This window comes from Nerophis lumbriciformis, linkage group LG36 (assembly GCF_033978685.3).
Source record: "Nerophis lumbriciformis linkage group LG36, RoL_Nlum_v2.1, whole genome shotgun sequence".
Lineage (NCBI taxonomy): Eukaryota > Metazoa > Chordata > Actinopteri > Syngnathiformes > Syngnathidae > Nerophis > Nerophis lumbriciformis.
The window spans coordinates 12,462,501-12,485,000 of NC_084583.2; the positions used below are offsets into that span (position 1 = coordinate 12,462,501).

The 22,500-nt window shown below is 41.2% G+C and overlaps 1 protein-coding gene across 15 annotated transcripts in view; it reads left to right on the plus strand.

Moving 5' to 3' along the window:
* Positions 1-22,500, plus strand: part of LOC133576895 (protocadherin alpha-C2-like) — a 194,096-nt gene that overhangs the window by 142,367 nt on the left and 29,229 nt on the right. For 14 of the 15 annotated variants that reach the window (XM_061930281.2, XM_061930279.2, XM_061930283.2 and 11 more), the window contains exon 2: positions 12,692-12,756. In XM_061930281.2, the coding sequence (XP_061786265.1) occupies positions 12,692-12,756 (65 nt within the window). Of the gene's footprint in view, positions 1-1,500; positions 8,084-12,691; positions 12,757-22,500 lie in introns of those variants that run through there. The other variant, XM_061930269.1, reaches the window with a different exon arrangement.

Genomic DNA, 22,500 nt, shown 5'->3' on the forward strand with positions numbered 1-22,500 from the left:
ATACGATAAGTGTTTTCAGCATGGATTTGAACATTACCAACGTTGAGAGGTCTGTCTCATATCTTCTGGAAGACTATACATTCCAGACTTTAGGAGCATAAAACTGAAACGCAGCCTCACCACGTTTCATCCAGTGTTGCATCATGATACCGGAGTGACCTGTTTCTGGAGCTCACTGAAAATTAGAGACTTCCATATGCCAAAAGAGATAATATGAATGGGATTTATAATGGTCGCTTGCAGTATTAATGACGTTGGGTCATGGGGAATGAAAAACGTCCTTAATACGTGGGCCTTTTTGCATCATTAATGAAATGAAAGGATTGGGGATGTTCATATTATGACAGAGTGAAAGATAATCTCATATTTTATAATCCAGGGTTCAGCCCTGATTTTTGTGTTAGCCACTAACATATCACAGACAAATAGAGCAGCGTAATAATTCATAAGGGTAAAAGTCAGGTTGTTCCACTGAATGGTGTTTAAAGGTATTTGAGAGCTATGGCAAATGAGATACATTTTAAAGGAATACCAATTAGCCTGTGCAGCTCTGTGGTCGTTGATGCATGGCGGGCATCTGTCACTTGGAAAAACACATTTTGATGACTTGATGTGCATCACCCAGGTGTAAAAGAAAATGTAGCTCTGTGGCATGCAATTAACACTGGGGCAGATGTAATAATTATGCGGGGCCTACATGTACATGTACATTATGATGCTGAAACAGTTTACATTTGGATAAAAAGGGGAATGTGCCCTTATGTGGGCTATACCGAGGATGTCGTTGTGGCTTGTGCAGCCCTTTGAGACACTTGTGATTTAGGGCTATATAAATAAACATTGATTGATTGATTGATTGAATGTCATACTTGCCAACCTTGAGACCTCCGATTTCGGGAGGTGGGGCTGGCGGGGGGCGTGGTCGGGGGTGGGGTGGGGGGCGTGGTTGGGGGTGTGGTTAAGAGGGGAGGAGTATATTTACAGCTAGAATTCCCCAAGGCAAGTTTTTCATATATATGTAAGAAATACTTGACTACTTGACTTTCAGTGAATTCTAGCTATATATATATATATATATATATATATATATATATATATATATATATATATATATATATATATATATATATATATATTGTAAATATTTGAATTGCAGTGTTCTTTTATTTACACATATACACACACATAACACTCATCTACTCATTGTTGAGTTAAGGGTTGAATTGTCCATCCTTGTTCTATTCTCTGTCACTATTTTTCTAACCATGCTGAACACCCTCTCTGATGATGCATTCTGATTCGTCTCCTTGTTGTGTGCGCAGTTGTGCACTGCACTCTCTAAAAGCCCTAGATGTTAATGTCACATATGCATGTACAGTAGATGGCAGTATTGTCCTGTTTAAGAGTGTCACAACATTGCTGTTTACGGCAGACAAACTGCTTTACGGTAGACGAAAACGTGACTGCTGTTGTTGTGTGCTGTTGCCGTGCTGGGAAACTGCCTAACAATAAAGGGGGGGTGGCCTCCAGCTCCGCCTGAATTTCGGGAGATTTTCGGGAGAAAATTTGTCCCGGGAGGTTTTCGGGAGAGGCGCTGAATTTCGGGAGTCTCCCGGAAAATCCGGGAGGGTTGGCAAGTATGGAATGTGCCGAAAGGTGCATGTGTGAGATAAACATCGTTCTGTTTTGTGTGGCAGTGCCAAACAAGCAATTCCACACGGCCCACTGGGAAAATGTGCTAAATGTCACTGATGGCGTGACTGAGCGAACATGCAGAGCCATCCGAGACTTGTTTGAAAGCAACCCTTTTGTCACCAAAAGTGGCATAGTAATGCGGATAAACTATGTTAATGCCGTTGCATATTTATTTGTAAAACGTTGTATCTAATACTTATATCACAGTTGTTAGCTATACTTTGTGTGGAATGTGCATTCTTTATCCAAAGACTTTTTAGCTGCATCACATTTTGCCACCTCCTCCTCCTCCTCCTCGCTGACTTGGATCTGCTCCATCAATACACTCGTCCACTAGCCGCTTCCAAGTGAGTCACCATCTCCACATCTTAGCTGGTTATGAGTGCTATCGTCACCGTGGGCAGTCTGCGTGCGCGTGGGCAAAAGTGTCACTACATCAGGGAAAAGGAGGACGGATGTGCATGGTGTGGATGCACATGTTTGCCTTGTGGTCTGGCTGCTAAGATGGGATTCATGTTCACAGCATAACACTTGTAAAATCAAATAGTTTACAGAGATATCTGTGCTGGTTAGAAATTACCTTTTCGTTGATACGCTGTTGTTTTTAACTGAACTGGATCACACTTTATCGATTTAGGGACACATATGACCAGACAATTCATTTGGTACACATGCACAATCCTGCATGAGATGCGATACAAGAGCTCCTGCTCCTCAGTTTTGATTGGAACTAAAAAATATTATTGTGCATGCAGTTTGCATTGGTGTACTTTTTTACTCCGACTGTTATACTGATCATAGTTTAATATGCGGGTTAACATATTTGAAACACCTCTCAGTATGATGCACTGTAAACACCACTGCAAAGTTTGACCACAATGACTAAACGAGATATAACTTACCATTAATAACACTGCTTAGAAATAGTCTTTGTTTACTTTTGACACTTGTATTGAATTTTGGTATACTTATTGGTCACAATGAATGTCAAGTCGATGTACCGTATTTTTCGGAGTATAAGTCGCTCCGGAGTATAAGTCGCACCGGCCGAAAATGCATAATAAAGAAAGGAAAAAACATATATAAGTCGCACTAGAGTATAAGTCGCATTTTTTGAGGGAAATTTATTTGATAAAACCCAACACCAAGAATAGACATTTGAAAGGCAATTTAAAATAAATAAAGAATAGTGAACAACAGGCTGAATAAGTGTATGTTATATGAGGCATAAATAACCAACTGAGAACGTGCCTGGTATGTTAACGTAACATATTATGGTAAGAGTCATTCAAATAACTATAACATATAGAACATGCTATACATTTACCAAACAATCTGTCACTTCTTATTAGGGCTGCAACTAACGATTAATTTGATAATCGATTAATCTGTCGATTATTACTTTGATTAATCGATTAATAATCGGATAAAAGAGACAAACTACATTTCTATCCTTTCCAGTATTTTATTGAAAGAAAAAAAAACAGCATACAGGCACCATGTTCGGGACATTGGGGACGCAGCATACACCAATAATAACACATAAATGTAACTCATCAGATATTGTACACGTTTCTGTTGTGAATAATAAAAGGATTCATTTTAGGCTGCCTCTGAATGATAGCATGAAATATTCCAGCACCTTCCTAACGTTTAGTTATACTAAAGCGTCACTCAAATCTAAATATATTTATATAGCTTTATCGGCCCGGCTACATTGATCCATTATGAAACCAACCTGAGGTATTTCTGTCCGTTACGTTTATTTCGAAATTGGTAACCGTCAAATGTGCCGGAGACACATTATCAGCCCCGCTTTGCAACAAAGGCATAACGTTAACGTTACTCACAAAAAAGCTGAACTCATGAATGCCTGTTGCCACTATGGACTTAAAAAGTTACGTACTGTGAGTTCCCTTCATCCATGGCTCCAACATGTTTCCTTTTCAGGTGCTCCTGAAGCAATGTTGTACTTCCGTGCCATTTTGCAAGAAACGGTCTTCTTGGAAGTCTTTAAAGTAAAGTGTTCCCACACTTTTGACGACTTAGGTTGTACACTTTTCTCCATTGAAGCAATAACCTCAAGATATTTTTCCGCTGAACTATCTATACGTGAGCTGCACATGACACATCATTGGCTAGCTTACCTCCACCTCATGAGACGTAGCTTCAGCGCCGCCCTGGTGCTGTTTTGTACTGTTTTTGTACTTATTTTGATTGTTTCTCAGCTGTTTGTAAATGTTGCAGTTTATAAATAAAGGTTTATAAAACAAAAAAAACAAAAAAACAAAAAACAAAAAAAACAAACAAAAAAGCCTCCGCGCATGCGCATAGCATAGTTCCAACGAATCGATGACTAAATTAATCGCCAACTATTTTGATAATCGATTTTAATCGATTTAATCGATTAGTTGTTGCAGCCCTACTCCTAATCGCTAAATCCGATGAAATCTTATACATCTAGTCTCTTACGTGAATGAGCTAAATAATATTATTTGATATTTTACGGTAATGTGTTAATAATTTCACACATAAGTCGCACCCCCGGCCAAACTATGAAAACAACTGCGACTTATAGTCCGAAAAATACGGCACTATGTAATCAAATTATATTTATTTAGGCATTTACTAAAATAATTTAGGATTTTATCAATGCTTGGAGAAAATTATTGGTTATCTTTTTCTGGGTTTAGAAACTGAATTCAAATTTTAGCCAATTCTTGTTATATTTTCTGCTCACCTGCTGGCTCTCAAAGGTCCAGGTGCTGTCAGGTAAAGAGGCGTCCAGAACGCTGATGACCTCCTTAAAGTCAGTGGTGCTGCTGGGCTTCACCAAAGTGAAATCTATGAAACTATGAACTATGAAAAAAACTGCGACTTATAGTCCGAAAAATATGGTAAGGCAAATGTTTACAACCTAAGTTCCTGTTAAATTGGATCTTATTTTTGTCTGAATGTGCTAATTAGCACATCTGACAAGGTGCTTTATCTCTGGGTGGCATCTGTGATAACCTCACTGTGACACCAGATGATGTTTATTTTAGCAGAGACTGAAGAGCCCAGACATCCAATTGCAATCCAAGCATGAAGCATTGTCAGCTGTCTCTGTGGGCAACTGAGTGACAAAGTGAAGAGGGCAATTATTGGTATAATGATGGGGTTCTCTTTGTCTCGGCCTCTTGTTATTCACACATCATTTTTGGATTGAGTACATTATTTACTTCCATAGAGTATTGTATCTGTGTGCACGCTGCGTATTTGTTTCTCTGGCTTTATTTCAAAGACTGTCTGCATAGAGTGCTCTTATAGGTAATTACTGGTTTGCATAAGTAGAAGTCTGAGTGGCTCATAAATCAGCTTTCTCGGCGCGCATTGAAAAGGGCGGTGGCGCTAACCAAAAAAAAAACGAGGGAAACGATTGTGTCGAATTAATTTCCCCACAGACACCTGCAAATGGGAATTTGCTGCTGCGCGAAGACCTTGAGCGATTCTTATATTGATACAATGCAAACTCATTCGACATTTAGATTTGGCGTTTTGTGTATAAGATCGTTTTATCACAGCTGAAATGTAGGCTGCATCGTTTGAGCAAGCCCCCTCCTTCCTCTCCTTTGCCCACACAGCACAGCACAGGGAGGGGAGGGAGGAGGAGGAGGGAAATCAGGCTTTCTGGGAGGGCAAACATTTTCAGCCATAACAACACCAACATGGAAGGAGAAAAGACAAGGAAATGGGCACCAGCAAGGTGGCAGTGGGAGTCCTCCGCATAACCATGCCCGGACTATTTTCTTTTCAGCGTGGCGGAGGAAGACGCGCGTCTGACTAAAAAAAAAAACCCTTTTTTTTTTCCTCCCCTAAATCCTGCCTCCCTGCGATGGCAACAACGACGCGTTACTGTTTATGTTTAGTTATTTTTCTATATGGTGGCTTTACAAGTGGACAGATTCACTACTCCATTCCGGAGGAGCTGGAGAACGGCGCATTGGTCGGTGACATTGCCCGCGATTTGGGTCTAGACCTAAGGAAACTTATCACCCGACGTATCCGGGTGACGCCTGACAGCGAACGGAGGTATTTCACAGTCAATCACAAAACCGGGAAGCTGGTGGTGAGTGACCGTCTCGACCGAGAGAGCCTGTGTGAAGTGAGTGGCACATGTTCACGTAACTTGGAGGTACTTTTGGACCACCCCTTGGAGGTGCACAATGTGGAGGTGGAGATTCTGGATGTGAATGATAACGCACCAAGGTTCCCCCAGGAGGAGTATTTAGTAGAAGTGTCCGAATCTGCTCTCACCGGGTCAAAGTTCCATGTAGAAGCAGCCCAGGATCCAGATGATGGCTCCAACTCCGTGAAGCAGTACCGCCTAAGCCCAAACCAACATTTAACTCTGGACGCTGTAAAGCCTTTTTCGAAAAACAAACAAATTGAGCTCATTCTCAAAAAGCCCTTTGACCGTGAACAGACATCATCTCATCAGCTCATCCTGACAGCAGTGGATGGAGGCACCCCACAGAGAAGTGGCACGGCCAAAATCAATGTACGCATCCTTGATGCAAACGACAATGTGCCTGCCTTCGACAGCTCGGTATATAAAGTAAAAGTGTATGAAAACTCTCCAAAGGGTACCCTTGTGATTCAATTAAACGCCACCGACCCTGACGAGGGCTCCAACGCGGATGTTTTTTACTCATTCAGCAGTTACACTCCAGAAAGAGTCAGACAGATGTTTTCCATGGACACAAACACAGGGAAGGTAACTGTGAAAAAAAACATAGACTATGAGGAAACAAGCGCATATGAAATGTACATCCAGGCGATGGACAAGGGGCCAGCCGCTGTGGCAGTGCACTGTAAAGTCGTGGTAGAAGTTTTGGATGTGAATGACAACACCCCAGAGATTATACTGTCGTCCCTCTCCAGTCCTGTACGTGAAGATGCCCGTGCAGACACTGTTGTCGCTCTGATCAGTGTGAACGACAAAGATTCCGGACCCAACAAGCAAGTCACCCTGGACATCTTGTCTCACTCACCTTTTAAAATCAAGTCCTTCCGCAACCACTACACAGTGGTCACTTCAGCGTTCCTGGACAGGGAAAGCATCACATCCTACAACGTCACGGTCAACGCCGTCGATGGAGGTACCCCGTCCCTGTCATCTCAAATGACCTTTAAAGTTGACGTTGCAGATGTGAACGATAACCCCCCTCGATTTGAACAGACTTCATACACTGTTTACGTTACAGAGAACAATGAGCCTGGTTTGCCGCTATGTGTTGTTAAGGCCACGGACGCAGATTCAGGTGAACACGCACGTATTAAATACACTGTTCTCAATGACAACAATCATGGTATCCCTGTGGCCAGCTATGTCAGCATCAAACCTGACACAGGTGAGGCCTACGCTCTGAGAACCTATGACTTTGAGAAGCTGAGAGAGTTTCACTTCCAGATTAAAGCACAAGACAATGGCATACCCCCACTAAGCCGCATAGCCACGGTGTATGTTTACATTATGGATCAGAATGACCACGTGCCAAGGATAGTGTATCCGCTGTCCAATGGGAGTCACACCACAGAGACGCTGCTGAAAAACTCTCAGGCGGGAGTTTTGGTAACAAAGGTGGTGGCGTGGGATGGGGACGCGGGGCAGAATGCTTGGCTGCTTTACACCCTCCAGCCCACCGACCTGGAGCCTGACCTCTTTAAGGTGCACGAGCACACCGGCGAGATCCGCACCACAAGGCGTGTCGTCGAGGACAACTCCACGTCCTTTGCTCTGACTATTCTTGTGAGAGATAATGGCCTGCCACCTCTCTCTTCCACCGCAACTGTCCATGTGCACGTGATGGAGCTCCTGCCTAAGTTGACCCCTGACCCGAAGCGCATCATCAGGGCTGACAGTCCTTTGATGTTTTCCCGCGTCACTCTCCACCTCATCATCGCCCTGTGTGCCACCACCTTTGTATTCTTGGTCACGGTCTTTGTGCTGGCCATCGTGCGTTGTCATGCCTACTGCACCCAGCCCGGTTCCTGCTGCCCTTGTTGTGTATCCAAGAAAAGCATACCCGAGAGCACCAGTGCATCGGGTGGGAGTGGCGGTGGAGGGCGGCCCACAGGTGGAGCCCAGCCAAACGTTAATGTGGCCCTGCGCCGCGACCTTAAAGTCGAACCACATTACATAGAAGTGCGTGGCAATGGCTCCCTGACCAAAACATACTGTTATAAAACATGCCTTACGGCGACATCGGGAAGTGACACGTTTATGTTCTACAATACTGGACGACCCCACAGTGGCACCTGGGGCTCGGGCTACGTCACCAGCCACAGTGGACACAGCCAGATAGTTGTTCGCCGCCTCAGTATGCCAGATGCGACTGCCATTCAGGTGTGTGTGTCTGCTTTGTGTGTGTCTCTTTTGTTTGTCAAAACAAACCGAAGAAAAGTGATTGACAGTTTGCTTTCAAGCAGTGTTTTGGTAATACAATAGCAGTCATGAGAACATTGTGTTATTTTATATATATACTCTAAATTATGCAATTATGGTCGATTCACTTAATCGTAATTAATCCTCTTTGTAGTTAAGGTTAATAAACAGTCAAGGCGTTGAGGGGATCTGGTTTGGTGGCTGCAGGATTAGGTCTCTGCTTTTTGCAGATGATGTGGTCCTGATGGCTTCATCTGGCCAGGATCTTCAGCTCTCGCTGGATCGGTTCGCAGCCGAGTGTTAAGCGACTGGGATGAGAATCAGCACCTCCAAGTCCGAGTCCATGCTTCTCGCCCGGAAAAGGGTGGAGTGCCATCTCCGGGTTGGGGAGGAGATCTTGCCCCAAGTGGAGGAGTTCAAGTACCTCGGAGTCTTGTTCACGAGTGAGGGAAGAGTGGATCGTGAGATCGACAGGCGAATCGGTGCGGCGTCTTCAGTAATGCGGACGCTGTATCGATCCGTTGTGGTGAAGAAGGAGCTGAGCCGGAAGGCAAAGCTCTCAATTTACCGGTCGATCTACGTTCCCATCCTCACCTATGGTCATGAGCTTTGGGTTATGACCAAAAAGGACAAGATCACGGGTACAAGCGGCCGAAATGAGTTTCCTCCGCCGGGTGGCGGGGCTCTCCCTTAGAGATAGGGTGAGAAGCTCTGCCATCCGGGGGGAGCTCAAAGTAAAGCCTCTGCTCCTCCACATCGAGAGGAGCCAGATGAGGTGGTTCGGGCATCTGGTCAGGATGCCACCCGAACGCCTCCCTAGGGAGGTGTTTAGGGCACGTCCGACCGGTAGGAGGCCGCGGGGAAGACCCAGGACACGTTGGGAAGATTATGTCTCCCGGCTGGGCTGGGAACGCCTCGGGGTCCCACAGGAAGAGCTGGACGAAGTGGCTGGGGAGAGGGAAGTCTGGGCTTCCCTGCTTAGGCTGCTGCCCCCGCGACCCGACCTCGGATAAGCGGAAGAAGATGGATGGATGGATGGAAGGTTAATAAACAACCGGGCTAGAATTTGAAATGTCACTGTATTCTTTATAAGGATAACTTATTAAATACGAGCAAAGTGCTTACTCATGTCTATGTCCATTTAGAATCATGTGGCCATCGTCTGTGCTTTGCGAGTTGGTGCAGTCTAATTTCTGCTGGATGAGTTTGCACATGGTGTCCACGGTTTCCTAATTTTCCAGTTATGAATGAATCATTAATGGTTTCTCTGGGAGTTAAGTGCCTGTGTGCAGAAATATTGTACATTAAGTATGTTTCCCTTTCAATTTTCTATAACTTCCTCCAAGTTCTATGACGTAGTCACTCCTCAACCAAAAGATTTAGTTTATATTCACCTTATTGACCTCACACAGGCAACATTATTTGTCTGCTCATGAGCTGTGTGCCTTAGTGCTCAGAAGAGTTAGTCCAGGCGGCATTCAGTCATCATTTTTTTATATAGTCTGGGGAATAGTACAATTTTTACCTACTCAAAAGCACACTGCACCAAAATACCCTCTTGTGGTCACAAACCTGAAAGGCGAACCATAGATTTTCATGTATGATTGTTTTCGCATTGCTTTGGTCTCCCCAATTGTTAACATTCACTCTCTAGCTTCTAGGTTTGTATGTGTAGAAGACAAAAGACACAGCAACGATGGAATAAATAGAGGTTATCACTCATTCCTCATTAAATGCCAGTCATGTTTTTTCTCGCTCTGTTATTAAATGAAAGCGATAGGTGCTTAAAGTGGATTGGCTGGCTCCGGGCAGCCGGGGCGGGGGATGCTCTGTGATTGGACGAGGTATTGATGGCGGAGGTGCGAGCCTTGTATCCATGCTAGAAGTGTCCATTCACAGGGGACGACGACTGGAGGAAAGGGCGGAAAATAAGGGCTGAGCAGTTAGAAATAATCCATATTTCAATTCTCTGGTTTATAATGAATAGTCGATATACTAATACTGCATGGCCCTTTTTTTTTAATTCCTCTTTTTATTTTTTTTCATCCCTTGGTAATATTCGCAAACTGCAAAAGTCTTCCCTAGGGAGCAAAACACACTGCAGACATGTTTTGGTTCCAGATGCTTGTATCTGGTGTGTGTTTGTGTGAATGTGTGTCGTCTCATTTACACCTTCACATACTACACAGCCAGGCGGACCAGCCTGCCTTCGGCTGTGTTCATGCCGCATTAGGACAAATGTTTAGGAAAGCTCATTGCATGCAGTCCTTTTTTAGGAGTTTAATGCTACTTTGTTGTTGTTTAAAAAAATAAATGTAATTGTCAATCGTGCCACCGATTGTTGTTTAAATGGCTGTCTTGGCTAAAGTACTGCAGTACTTTGTGATGCTTTACAGCACAGGTGTCAAATTCAAGGCCAGGTGGCCGAATTTGGGACCCCACATTATTTTAAGGTGGGCCGCCACGTCATTTACGTGGCCCTACCGCATTATTTTATGTGGTCCTACCGCATTATTTTATGTGGTTCTGCCACATTATTTTAAGTGGCCAGTCGCATCATTTTGTGTGGCCCGCATCATCGTTTTTTTACAGTTGGTCGCTATATCTATAAGTGCAAGTTAAAACTCTCCTATGCAAGGCGAAAACCGTTTATCAACAACACCCAGAAACGCCGTCGGCTTCGCTGGGCCTGAGCTCATCTAAGATGGACTGATACAAAGTGGAAAAGTGTTCTGTGGTCTGACGAGTCCACATTTCAAATTGTTTTTGGAAATTGAGGGACGGCGTGGCGCAGTGGGAGAGTGGCCGTGCGCAACCCAAGGGTCCCTGGTTCAATCCCCACCTAGTACCAACCTCGTCATGTCCGTTGTGTCCTGAGCAAGACACTTCACCCTTGCTCCTGATGGGTGCTGGTTAGCGCCTTGCATGGCAACTCCCTCCATCAGTGTGTGAATGTGTGTGTGAATGGGTAAATGTGGAAGTAGTGTCAAAGCGCTTTGAGTACCTTGAAGGTAGAAAAGCGCTATACAAGTACAACCCATTTATCATTTATTTATTTAACTGTGGACGTCGTGTCCTCCGGACCAAAGAGGAAAAGAACCATCCGGATTGTTATAGGCACAAAGTTAAAAAGCCAGCATGTGTGATGGTATGGGGGTGTATTAGTGCCCAAGACATGGGTAATTTACACATCTGTGAAGGCGCCATTAATGCTGAAAGGTACATACAGGTTTTGGAGCAACACATGTTGCCATTCAAGCAACGTTACCATGGACTCCCCTGCTTATTTCAGCAAGACAATGCCAAGCCACGTGTTACATCAACGTGGCTTCATAGTAAAAGAGTGTGGGTACTAGACTGGCCTGCCTGTAGTCCTGACCTGTCTCCCATTGAAAATGTGTGGCGCATTATGAAGCCTAAAATACCACAACGGAGACCCCCGGACTGTTGAACAACTTAAGCTGTACATTAAGCAAGAATGGGAAATAATTCCACCCGAGAAGCTTAAAAAATGTGTCTCCTCAGTTCCCAAACGTTTACTGAGTGTTGTTAAAAGGAAAGGCCATGTAACACAGTGGTGAACATGCCCTTTCCCAACTACTTTGGCATGTGTTGCAGCCATGAAATTCTAAGTTTATTATTATTTGCAGAGTTTGAACATCAACTATCTTGTCTTTGTATTGCATTCAATTGAATACGGGTTGAAAAGGATTTGCAAATCATTGTATTCCGTTTATGTTTACATCCAACACAATTTCCCAACTCATATGGAAACGGGGTTTGTACAATTGTCGGCAAAAAATGTTATTGTTGATATTTGTCGACACTGTCGTCTAATCGTTGCAGCCCTAATTTATAGTCACAGTGGAGAGTGGGCTCGAAATGTTTTCTTGTAGCTGAGATAGGCTCCAGCACCCCCCGCCACCCCGAAGTGAATAAGCGGTAGAAAATGGATGGATGGATGCTCTTAGGTAATTCTTGCATATGCCTATTTTTTTTGTATGTGACCTGTATGTTCCATTACAAGGTGATTTTAAAGCCAAGTGTGCCTGCCACCCTGCAGCTGTAACCTTCACAGGGGTGAATAGATAAGGGTGTGAAGGCTGGAGGGATAAATGTAGTTCGGGTGTTGACGTTACCATGGTGAAATGTGTCAGACTGCATCAGGCTTACTGTGTTCCTGTCAAATCTGTGGTCTTGAGGACTGAGAGAAGAGAGCCGCACAGAGAAGGTTGCACCAAATTGCTTGAGTTACAATACAGACGAAACATAACATTTATTTTTACAGCATTGCATTATGTAGGTAGAATAACGATGACAAATGTAGAATTGGGGTGAAAGTAAAAGCATGTCTGGTGTGTTTATCCAATTTCATAGTTTTAAAGGACATGAATAAGGAAGGAGGCGAAATAAGAAATGGAACATATCCTTTGAAGCTCACCACTCATTTTTCTTCGAACAGCAGGGGCACACTGGCAGTTTTGACTTACCATGAGTTATTAATGAGGCCATGTTAGGTTTCTTCCTCTGCACTTAAGGCTCAATTTCTCTCACTTTCTCTCTCTGCAGCCCAAGGTACCAAATTCAGACTGGAGATATTCGGCCTCCCTGAGAGCAGGTGGTGTGATGCAGAGGTAAGCAGCCAACCATTTGGTTTCTGCACTTTCTTTATGCCTTCACACATTAATCATGTTTTTGGTTGATGGCTAATGACCACCATTTGCAGATGATACAACAGTGTTTTGTTCAGGAGAGAATACTCAGAAGCTAATACAAATAATAACAGAAGAAATGAACAAATTAAAAAGATGGTTTGACAAAAACAGACAATCTTTGAATCTCAGTAAAACTAAAATAATGCTATTTGGTAACAGTAGAAGAGAAAGTCAAACACAAATACAAATAGATGGAATAGAAATTGAAACCAAATTTCTAGGTATAATGGTTGATGATAAATTGAACTGGAGATCTCATGTAAAAAAATATACAACATAAAGTAGCAAGAAACTTGTCCATAATGAATAAAGCAAAACATGTTCTAGACCAGGGGTCGGCAACCCGCGGCTCCGGAGCCGCATGCGGCTCTTTGATCACTCTGATGTGGCTCAGCAGCTTACTTGCTGAACCCCCCCAATTTTCCCGTGAGACTTCCGGATTTCAGTGCCTCTCGTAAAAAACTCCCGGGATTAATATTCACCGACTTTCACCCTTATGGCTATAATAAGGGCGTGCTATGATGGTACAACATTTGGCGCCCTCTACTATCTGTATTAACAGCGTGCCTGCCCAACACTTGTTATACAATATACATCTTCTGCTTGCACACGTACGTGACAGCAAGGCATACTTGGTCAACAGCCACACAGGTTACACTGACGGTGGTCATATAAAACAACTTTAACACTCTTACTAATAATGCGCCACACTTTGAACCAAAAGCATACAAGAATGACAAACACATTTCGGGAGTACATCTGCACCTTAACACAACATAAACACAACAGAACAAACACCCAGAATCCCATGCAGCCCTGACTCTTCCGGGCTACATTATACACCCCTGCTACCACCAAACCCCGCCCCTACCCCAACCCTGCTCCCTCACACATCAATCAATAATGTATCCTGGAAGAGTTAGGGCTGCATGGGATTCTGGGTATTTGTCCTGTTGTGTTTATGTTGTGTTACGGTGCAGATGTTCTCCCGAAATTTGTTTGTCATTCTTGTTTGGTGTGGGTTCACAGTGTGGCGCATTATTATTAGTAAGAGTGTTAAAGGTTTTTTTTTATACCGCCACCGTCAGTGTGACCTGTGTGGTTGTTGAACAAGTATGCCTTGTTGTCACCTACGTGGGCAAGCGAAAGCTCCATACAACGTTTGGCTGATCAGGCACGCTGGCTGTAGTGGGTGCTATATGCTGTATCATCACGGCACGCATGACGCTGACAAGCGCCATTCATTTAAAACCCGTGTGCCGTACCAGCTTTCAAATTCCATATAAAGGTGTGGGCAGCGTGTCTGAGACCCCTGGTTTATACACAGCACAAAGCAAAAAAAAAAAAATTGTATGCAGTGTTATTTCATTTAAAATTTCAAAAATTTTTTGCGGCTCCCATCGTTTACTATAATTTGTGAAACTGGTCAAAATGGCTCTTTCACTGGTAAAGGTTGCCGACCCCTGTTCTAGACCAAAAATCACTTCATATTCTCTACTGCTCGCTAGTGTTACATATCTGAGTTATTGTGTAGAAATATGGGGAAATAACTACAAAAGTACACTTCATTCATTTACGGTGTTGCAAAAAAGATCAGTTAGAATAATACATGTTGGATATAGAGAACATACAAACCCTGTATTTATCGAATCAAAAATGCTGAAATTCCACGACATAGTGAATTTGCAAACAGCTAAAATTATACGCAAAGTTAACTATAACCTGTTACCCAAGAATATACAACAATTATTCTCAAAAAAAGAAGAGAAATATAACCTTAGAGAGAAATGTAATTTAAAACATTTGTATGCACGTACAACACTTAAGACCTTCAGTGGAATTAAATGATGGAATGGATTAAGCAAAGCAATCAAACAATGTACTAATATGATCCACTTCAATAAACTCTTCAAACTTAAAGTGTTTACAAAGTACAAAGAAGAAGAACCATGATAAACATTCTGAATTTATTTCATCCATCCATTCATTTTCAAAATAATCTTACTTATCTCACCATATGAAATATAACTTACTTCACCGAGTATTATTTATTTATTTATTTATTTGTATTGTGATTACTTATGGAGTATATTGTGAATAAATTGAGAACAGGAAGTGAACAAAAGTTTTAGCAACTGTTATGTAAAAGAAAAGGGGTAGGATTAAATAAGCTCTGCTTCTTCCTACTCCTTTTCGAACATGTTGAAAAGAGAAACTGGAAATTGTGATGTATCATGTTGTATGCTTGCGTGTTCCAAATAAAAATAAACTCAAACTCAAACCAGGCATGCCCATTACATACCTGCCAACTACTCCGGTTTTCCCGTAATTAGTACGGTTTTCATCAACCTATTCCGGGTTACGGTTGCAGTGATAAAAAATACGGTTTTTCATTAATTAAAAAAAATAAAAAAAATTTAAGTTTTATTCACGAAATTGCGTAACAGCAATGACAATCGACACTGCTTCCCGTAACTTCCTATCGAGCCATTCCGAATGCCATGCGCGAGGCCATTTATAGCACCGCTGCCAAGCACGAGGCACCAGTTGCCATTGTTTCCAAACGAGCGAACGATCATGGAATCAGCCGGAGAAAAATCGCAAACGAGTCTTAAACCGAAAAGAAAACTGCAGTTATTCCGTGAAGAATATTCAAAAGCCTATCCGGGAATAATTATCCGTTCCAAAAAGGGTGAAAACTACGCGAATTGCACCTTGTGCAGACAAGATTTTTCGATCGGACACGGAGGAATTAGCGATGTAAAAGACCACGTTGGGACAAAAAAACACAAGTCTAATGCCGTTGCTAGCGATACAAGTGGAAAACTTTCAACGTTTTTCGTCGCCCAAACAGATTCTTTGGATGTGATAAATGCCGAAGTTTTATTTACGGAGGCAATAATCGAGCATGGACTTACAATCGCACTGGCTGATCACATGGGACAGTTATTTTGGAAAATGTTTTCCCGACTCGAAAATCGCCAAAAAATATGAATTTTAGGCACAGAATATTTTTTACAATTGAACAAGGCAGTAGATTATACAAGCTTGGACAGAAAGTTAATAATGACACCAATTTTTTTTTTTTATGGAATTGTTTAGTACTGTTTTACCATTTGTTTACTGTAAAAAGTGTTTATACTGTTTATACTTTCAATTAACAAATTGAAGTCTTGTGAAAGGTTGACAGGATAACTGGCATTAACTGTCAAAAATAATTTCAAACTATTGAAGTTAGCTTACAGAATGAACATGTCAATCAACCAATATGATTTTTGCTGTAATATTTTTGTTTTGAAAAGTCACTGTGACTGATAGAAAAGTGATGGTTTTAGCAACATTTTAACCTGTCTGAATGCTAATAATCATTTTGCGTCGGGGGGCGAAGCCTGAACCCCCCACCAGGACTTTGCAGAATTTTCCGTTTTTTCGACTGTTTTCCGTACCTTGGAAACATCATGCCTCGTCGGTGTGTTGTCGGAGGGTGTAACAACACGAACAGGGACGGATTCAAGTTGCACCAGTGGCCCAAAGATGCGAAAGTGGCAAGAAATTGGACGTTTGTTCCGCACACTTTACCAACGAAAGCTATGCTACGACAGAGATGGCAAGAATGTGTGGATATCCTGCGATATCCCTGGCCTGCTGACATCAACTCCAAAACTGGACGGATCAGCTTTCAGGAAAAGAGAGCGGATGAGGGTATGTCTACAGAATATATTAATTGATGAAAACTGGGCTGTCTGCACTCTCAAAGTGCATGTTGTTGCCAAATGTATTTCATATGCTGTAAACCTAGTTCATAGTTGTTAGTTTCCTTTAATGCCAAACAAACACATACCAATCGTTGGTTAGAAGGCGATCGCCAAATTTGTCCTCGCTTTCTCCCGTGTCGCTGGCTGTCGTGTCGTTTTCGTCGGTTTCGCTTGCATACGGTTCAAACCGATATGGCTCAATAGCTTCCGTTTCTTCTTCAATTTCGTTTTCGCTACCTGCCTCCACACTACAACCATCCGTTTCAATACATGCGTAATCTGTTGAATCGCTTAAGCCGCTGAAATCCGAGTCTGAATCCGAGCTAATGTCGCTATAGCTTGCTGTTCTAACCGCCATGTTTGTTTGTATTGGCATCACTGTGTGACGTCACAGGAAAATGGACGGGTGTATAGAACGATGGTTAAAATCAGGAATTTTGAAGCTTTTTTTAGGGATATTGCGTGATGGGTAAAATTTTGAAAAAAACTTCAAAAAATAATAAAAGCCACAATACGGGTATTTGACTTTATGAAATGTTTGAGTTGTGTTTTATTAAACAAAACCAGTTTTTCTTTAAAGTAATATAGAAATGTATCAGAGTTGTGTATCTATTTTATGGAGGAATGTAGTTAATTATATAACTGGCACCCAATGTTATTAAAGGGGAACATCATCACAATTTCAGAAGGTTTAAAACCAGTAAAAATCAGTTCCCAGTGGCTTATTTTATTTTTCAAAGTTTTTTTCTAAATTTTACTCATCACGCAATATCTCTAAAAAAAGCTTCAAAGTGCCTGATTTTAACCATCGTTCTATACACCCGTCCATTTTCCTGTGACGTCACATAGTGATGCCAACACAAACAAACATGGCACATAGAACAGCAAGCTATAGCGACATTAGCTGGGATTCAGACTCGGATTTCAGCGGCTTAAGCGATTCAACAGATTACGCATGTATTGAAACGGATGGTTGTAGTGTGGAGGCAGGTAGCGAAAACGAAATTGAAAAAGAAACTGAAGCTATTGAGCCATATCGGTTTGAACCGTGTGCAAGCGAAACCGACGAAAACGACACGACAGCCAGCGACACGGGAGAAAGCGAGGACGAATTTGGCGATCGCCTTCTAACCAACGATTGGTATGTGTTTGTTTGGCATTAAAGGAAACTAACAACTATGAACTAGGTTTACAGCATATGAAATACATTTGGCAACAACATGCACTTTGAGAGTGCAGACAGCCCAATTTTCATCAATTAATATATTCTGTAGACATACCCTCATCCGCGCTTTTTTCCTGAAAGCTGATCTGTCCAGTTTTGGAGTTGATGTCAGCAGGCCAGGGAAGCTAGGGTCGATAGGGGGTTTAGCTCGCTCGTCTGCGGGAACAAACTGCCGCCATTGCTTGCCGTGCTACCGAGGTCCTTTGTCCCTGAATTGCTCACACACTCCAGCAGATTCAATGGGGGTCTAGCGGCAGATTTCTTTGACTTTATCGTTGGAAATGCATCTGCTTTGAGTGTCGCAGGATATCCACACATTCTTGCCATCTCTGTCGTAGCATAGCTTTCGTCGGTAAAGTGTGCGGAACAAACGTCCAATTTCTTGCCACTTTCGCATCTTTGGGCCACTGGTGCAACTTGAATCCGTCCCTGTTCGTGTTGTTACACCCTCCGACAACACACCGAAGAGGCATGATGTCTCCAAGGTACGGAAAACAGTCGAAAAAACGGAAAATAGCAGAGCTGATTTGACTCGGTGTTTGTAATGTGTTTGAGAAAATGGCGGATTGCTTCCCGATGTGACGTCACATTGTGACGTCATTGCTCCGAGAGCGGATAATAGAAAGGTGTTTAATTCGCCAAAATTCACCCATTTAGAGTTTGAAAATCGGTTAAAAAACTGTATGGTCTTTTTTCTGCAACATCAAGGTATATATTGACGCTTACATAGGTCTGGTGATAATGTTCCCCTTTAAAAAGTATTGATTTTGAAACGAGAATCGTTTTGAATTGAGAATTGATTCCGAATTAAGTCGTTACCCTCAAGAATCAAATTGAATCATGTGGTGCACAAAGATTCACAGCTCTAGTAAGAAGTGTCTGATGAAGGGCAGGTACTCAGCTTGAAACGTGTCATATGGGACACGGATGAAGTGATTGCACCATGATCACATTACCCATAAGACACTGGAGCCCATGAAGCTGCTGTGGGACCGAATGGACCCGACCAAATTAAGGCTCAATTTGCATACATTACACCAATAAACTGCTTGGGTAAAGGAGACATGGGTGTGCAGAATGTTTGGTGCTAGTATTCTGCTCTGTGACATGTTTCCTGTTTTTTGCTGTCATTGACATTTGCACAGGTGCACATATTCATTTTGTGTGATTGATATTTAATGACTTAAAGTATTCTGTGTACAGCATATCTGCAGGCGAGACACAATTATCTTGACACTTACTTACCATACAACATACTTGCCAACCCTCCCGAATTTTCCGGGAGACTCCCGAAATTCAGCGCCTCTCCCGAAAGCCTCCCGGGACAAATATTCTCCCGAAAATCCCGATTTTCAGCCGGAGCTGGAGGCCACGCCCCCTCCAGCTCCAGCGGACCTGAGTGAGGACAGCCTTTTTTTTTTTATGACGGGAGGACAACAGGGTGACAAGAACTAAATCATCCAGACTAGAGATAGATTGTATTATTATGTTTATCTTACCTAAAAATAAATATATTAATTAATTTATAAAAAAAAAAACTAAATACATTTTTACTATATTTTGCTAAAAACATCAAAATTAATTGTATTTTTATTTTGTATTTTTTCATCAAGCCATAGAATTATACATTAAAATAAACATATATGAAATAATTAATTTTAAATGATCATAATAATTCATTTAAAATGACCATATTTAATTATTAAAATAATTGCTTGTTTATCAACAACTTTAGCATTTTATTCATTACATTTTGAAGAAGCCAAGTTATGTTATATTCCTTAAGATTTATTTATGCAAGTTTGAAGTATCAATTATCCAAACATATTTTCAGGATATATATATATATATATATATATATATATATATATATATATATATATATATATATATATATATATATATATGTCTTAATAAGGTTATCCAAAAAATAGTGCTCGATACTGTAGTAGAGCGCAATATATGTATGTGTGGGAAAGAATCACAAGACTATTTCATCTCTACAGGCCTGTTTCATGAGGGGGGTTTCCTCAATCATCAGGAGATTTCTCCTGATGATTGAGGAAACCCCCCTCATGAAACAGGCCTGTAGAGATGAAATAGTCTTGTGATTTTTTCCCACACATACATATATATATATATATATATATATATATATATATATATATATATATATATATATATATGTATATGTATGAAATACTTGACTTGGTGAATTCTAGCTGTCAATATACACCTCCCCTCTTAACCACGCCCCCGCCCACAACCACGCCCCAGTCCCACCCCCGACCACGCCCCCCACCCCCAGCTCCCGAAATCGGAGGTCTCAAGGTTGGCAAGTATGCCATACAAGCTACACCGGAAAGCCTGTGTGACTATCACGAATATTACACAGATCTCCTAATAATTACAGCAAATGATTTTAATGCTTGTGTAAAGCAGATCAATGTATTAAATCTTTCAATGATGTATTTCCATTTGCTCCCTTGAATGGTCATGTATGTTCACACTGTGACATTATCAGATTTTGGATAGCACTAATGGCGCTGACCCATTCCATAATCTGATTTACAACATTACCTACAGAATTATGATAAAATTGTGTGCGCTCATTTTAGTTATGATTTGATATAAATGAAATAGTAAGGGCTTATAGAGAAGGGTCATTGAGCAAATCAGTGATCGGATTGAAATAACTGATCAATGGGGTGGCGTGGCCCGGTTGGTAAATCGGCCGTGTCAGCAATTTGAGTTCGATCCCCGCTTACGCCATCCTCAACACTGCGGTTGTGTCCTTGGCCTGCTCCCAGTGCCACACACACTGGTTTAATTGTAGCTTAACAATCTAGTTAATGGGTTTCACCATTAGCGTTGTTAGGCCTATTTTAGGGGGGCTCAAGCCCCCCTAAAATATTCTTAAGCCCCCCTAAATAAGTTGGTGTTATATACAGTATATATATATATATATATATATATTTTTTTTTTTTACAAATACATGCCGACATATTCATTATAAAGCGGCCCGAATATGAGTTTAAATAAATCATATAACCTGTTATTATTCACTCAGTTTCCCCTCACTCCATAGCGTAAGGTAGAGAGCCCCTTTAGTGTGTCGGTATCCAATCCATTCCACTTGTTCATATAGAAAATGCCCATATCACTCAAATTCCAGTCCGCATTTTCTCTGCGACCTTGCTTGCGGTCCTGCAGGTGTACGAAGCACATTATCTTCCTTTACAATGAGTGAAGCTGCACAAAACCTTGTGTGTGCAATTGTAAATAATTTAGTTTTTAAGTTTTGTGTTTCTTGTAGAATCTATATAAAGTAATATACATTAGCCTATTGTTAAAATAATGAAAAAAACATCATTAGATATATTTGTTTTATTGTATTGTTACATTAATAGCTGTTGTATTATTATAGGATGGCTTGTTAAACATTTCATAGGATTTTAAGAGGAAGGAAAAACCAAAACATTTAATATAAAATGTAAAATAATAAATACATAAAAAGAAAAAGAAAAAAAATGGTTAAAAGCCATCGTCCCTGGGAGCATTTAATTTCGTCCTTTGCATTTTTTTTTAAATAATAATAATAACAATGAATCATTTCTAAGTCTTTGTTAGCCATTTGTGAAGTTTTGTGCTCATGCGCTACGTTCGCTCGCACCCTGTGCATCTCCTAGGGGCTAAGCCCCCCCCCCCTGTCCTTAAAAGCTAGTGACGCCCCTGGGTTTCACTATGTAAAGCCCTTTTGTTTTTAGAAAAAATCGCTATATGAATATAATTCACTTCACTTTACATAAATGTAATAATAATAATAATAATAATAACATATAAGATAAATCTCAAAATGCAATGTATCCGGATGATGCTAATGCTGAAAATAGATAGTACTTTATTGATTCCTTCAGGAGAGTTCCCTCAGGAACATTTTAAATTCCAGCAGCAGTGTACAAAATTGTAAAAAGTAAAAAGTAAATAATGGGGGTATAAATGGAAACAAAATAGAAAAAATATTACAGTAGAATAAAAATAAAAAGCAACAATGAGAATAAAAATATAACAGTAAAATAAGAATATAACAAGAGAAACTAGGCAGTAGTGACCACGTTATGAAAAAGTATTGCACTGTTATTGTTTTGCACCCCCAGAGAGGAGTTGTACAGTCTAATGGTGTGTGGGACAAAGGAGTTTTTGAGTCTATGAGTTAGAAAATGTGCTGATTTATAACATTACCTATTCTTTATGTGGGATTAAAATATTCCATATCATCTGGATGAATTTGTATGTATTTTTGCACTGAAAAATTAATTATTAGTATAACAGTATTAAAGTTAATGAAAAAATATGCACAATTATTGCCTATGTTGTGGTTTTCTCTTTTTTGTTGCTTTGGCTTTAAGAGAGGGTGCTAAAATCCCAAAGAGCCAGTGTGAAATTGTAAGAGCAGTCATCTGTAATCCATAATCCACAGAATGATTTGGAAACATAAATCCCAGTCTGAAAGTTGCATGCATGGGTTTACTGTAAACCTGTAGCCTCATCCCCCAAATGTAAATACATCACTTTTTGTTTAATGACATGCAACACAAAATACAGCACACTAACTGACTACATTAGATACTCCTGCTCAGTCTAATGAGCTGCAATACAAAAGATGTCTCCAGAATTATGTTT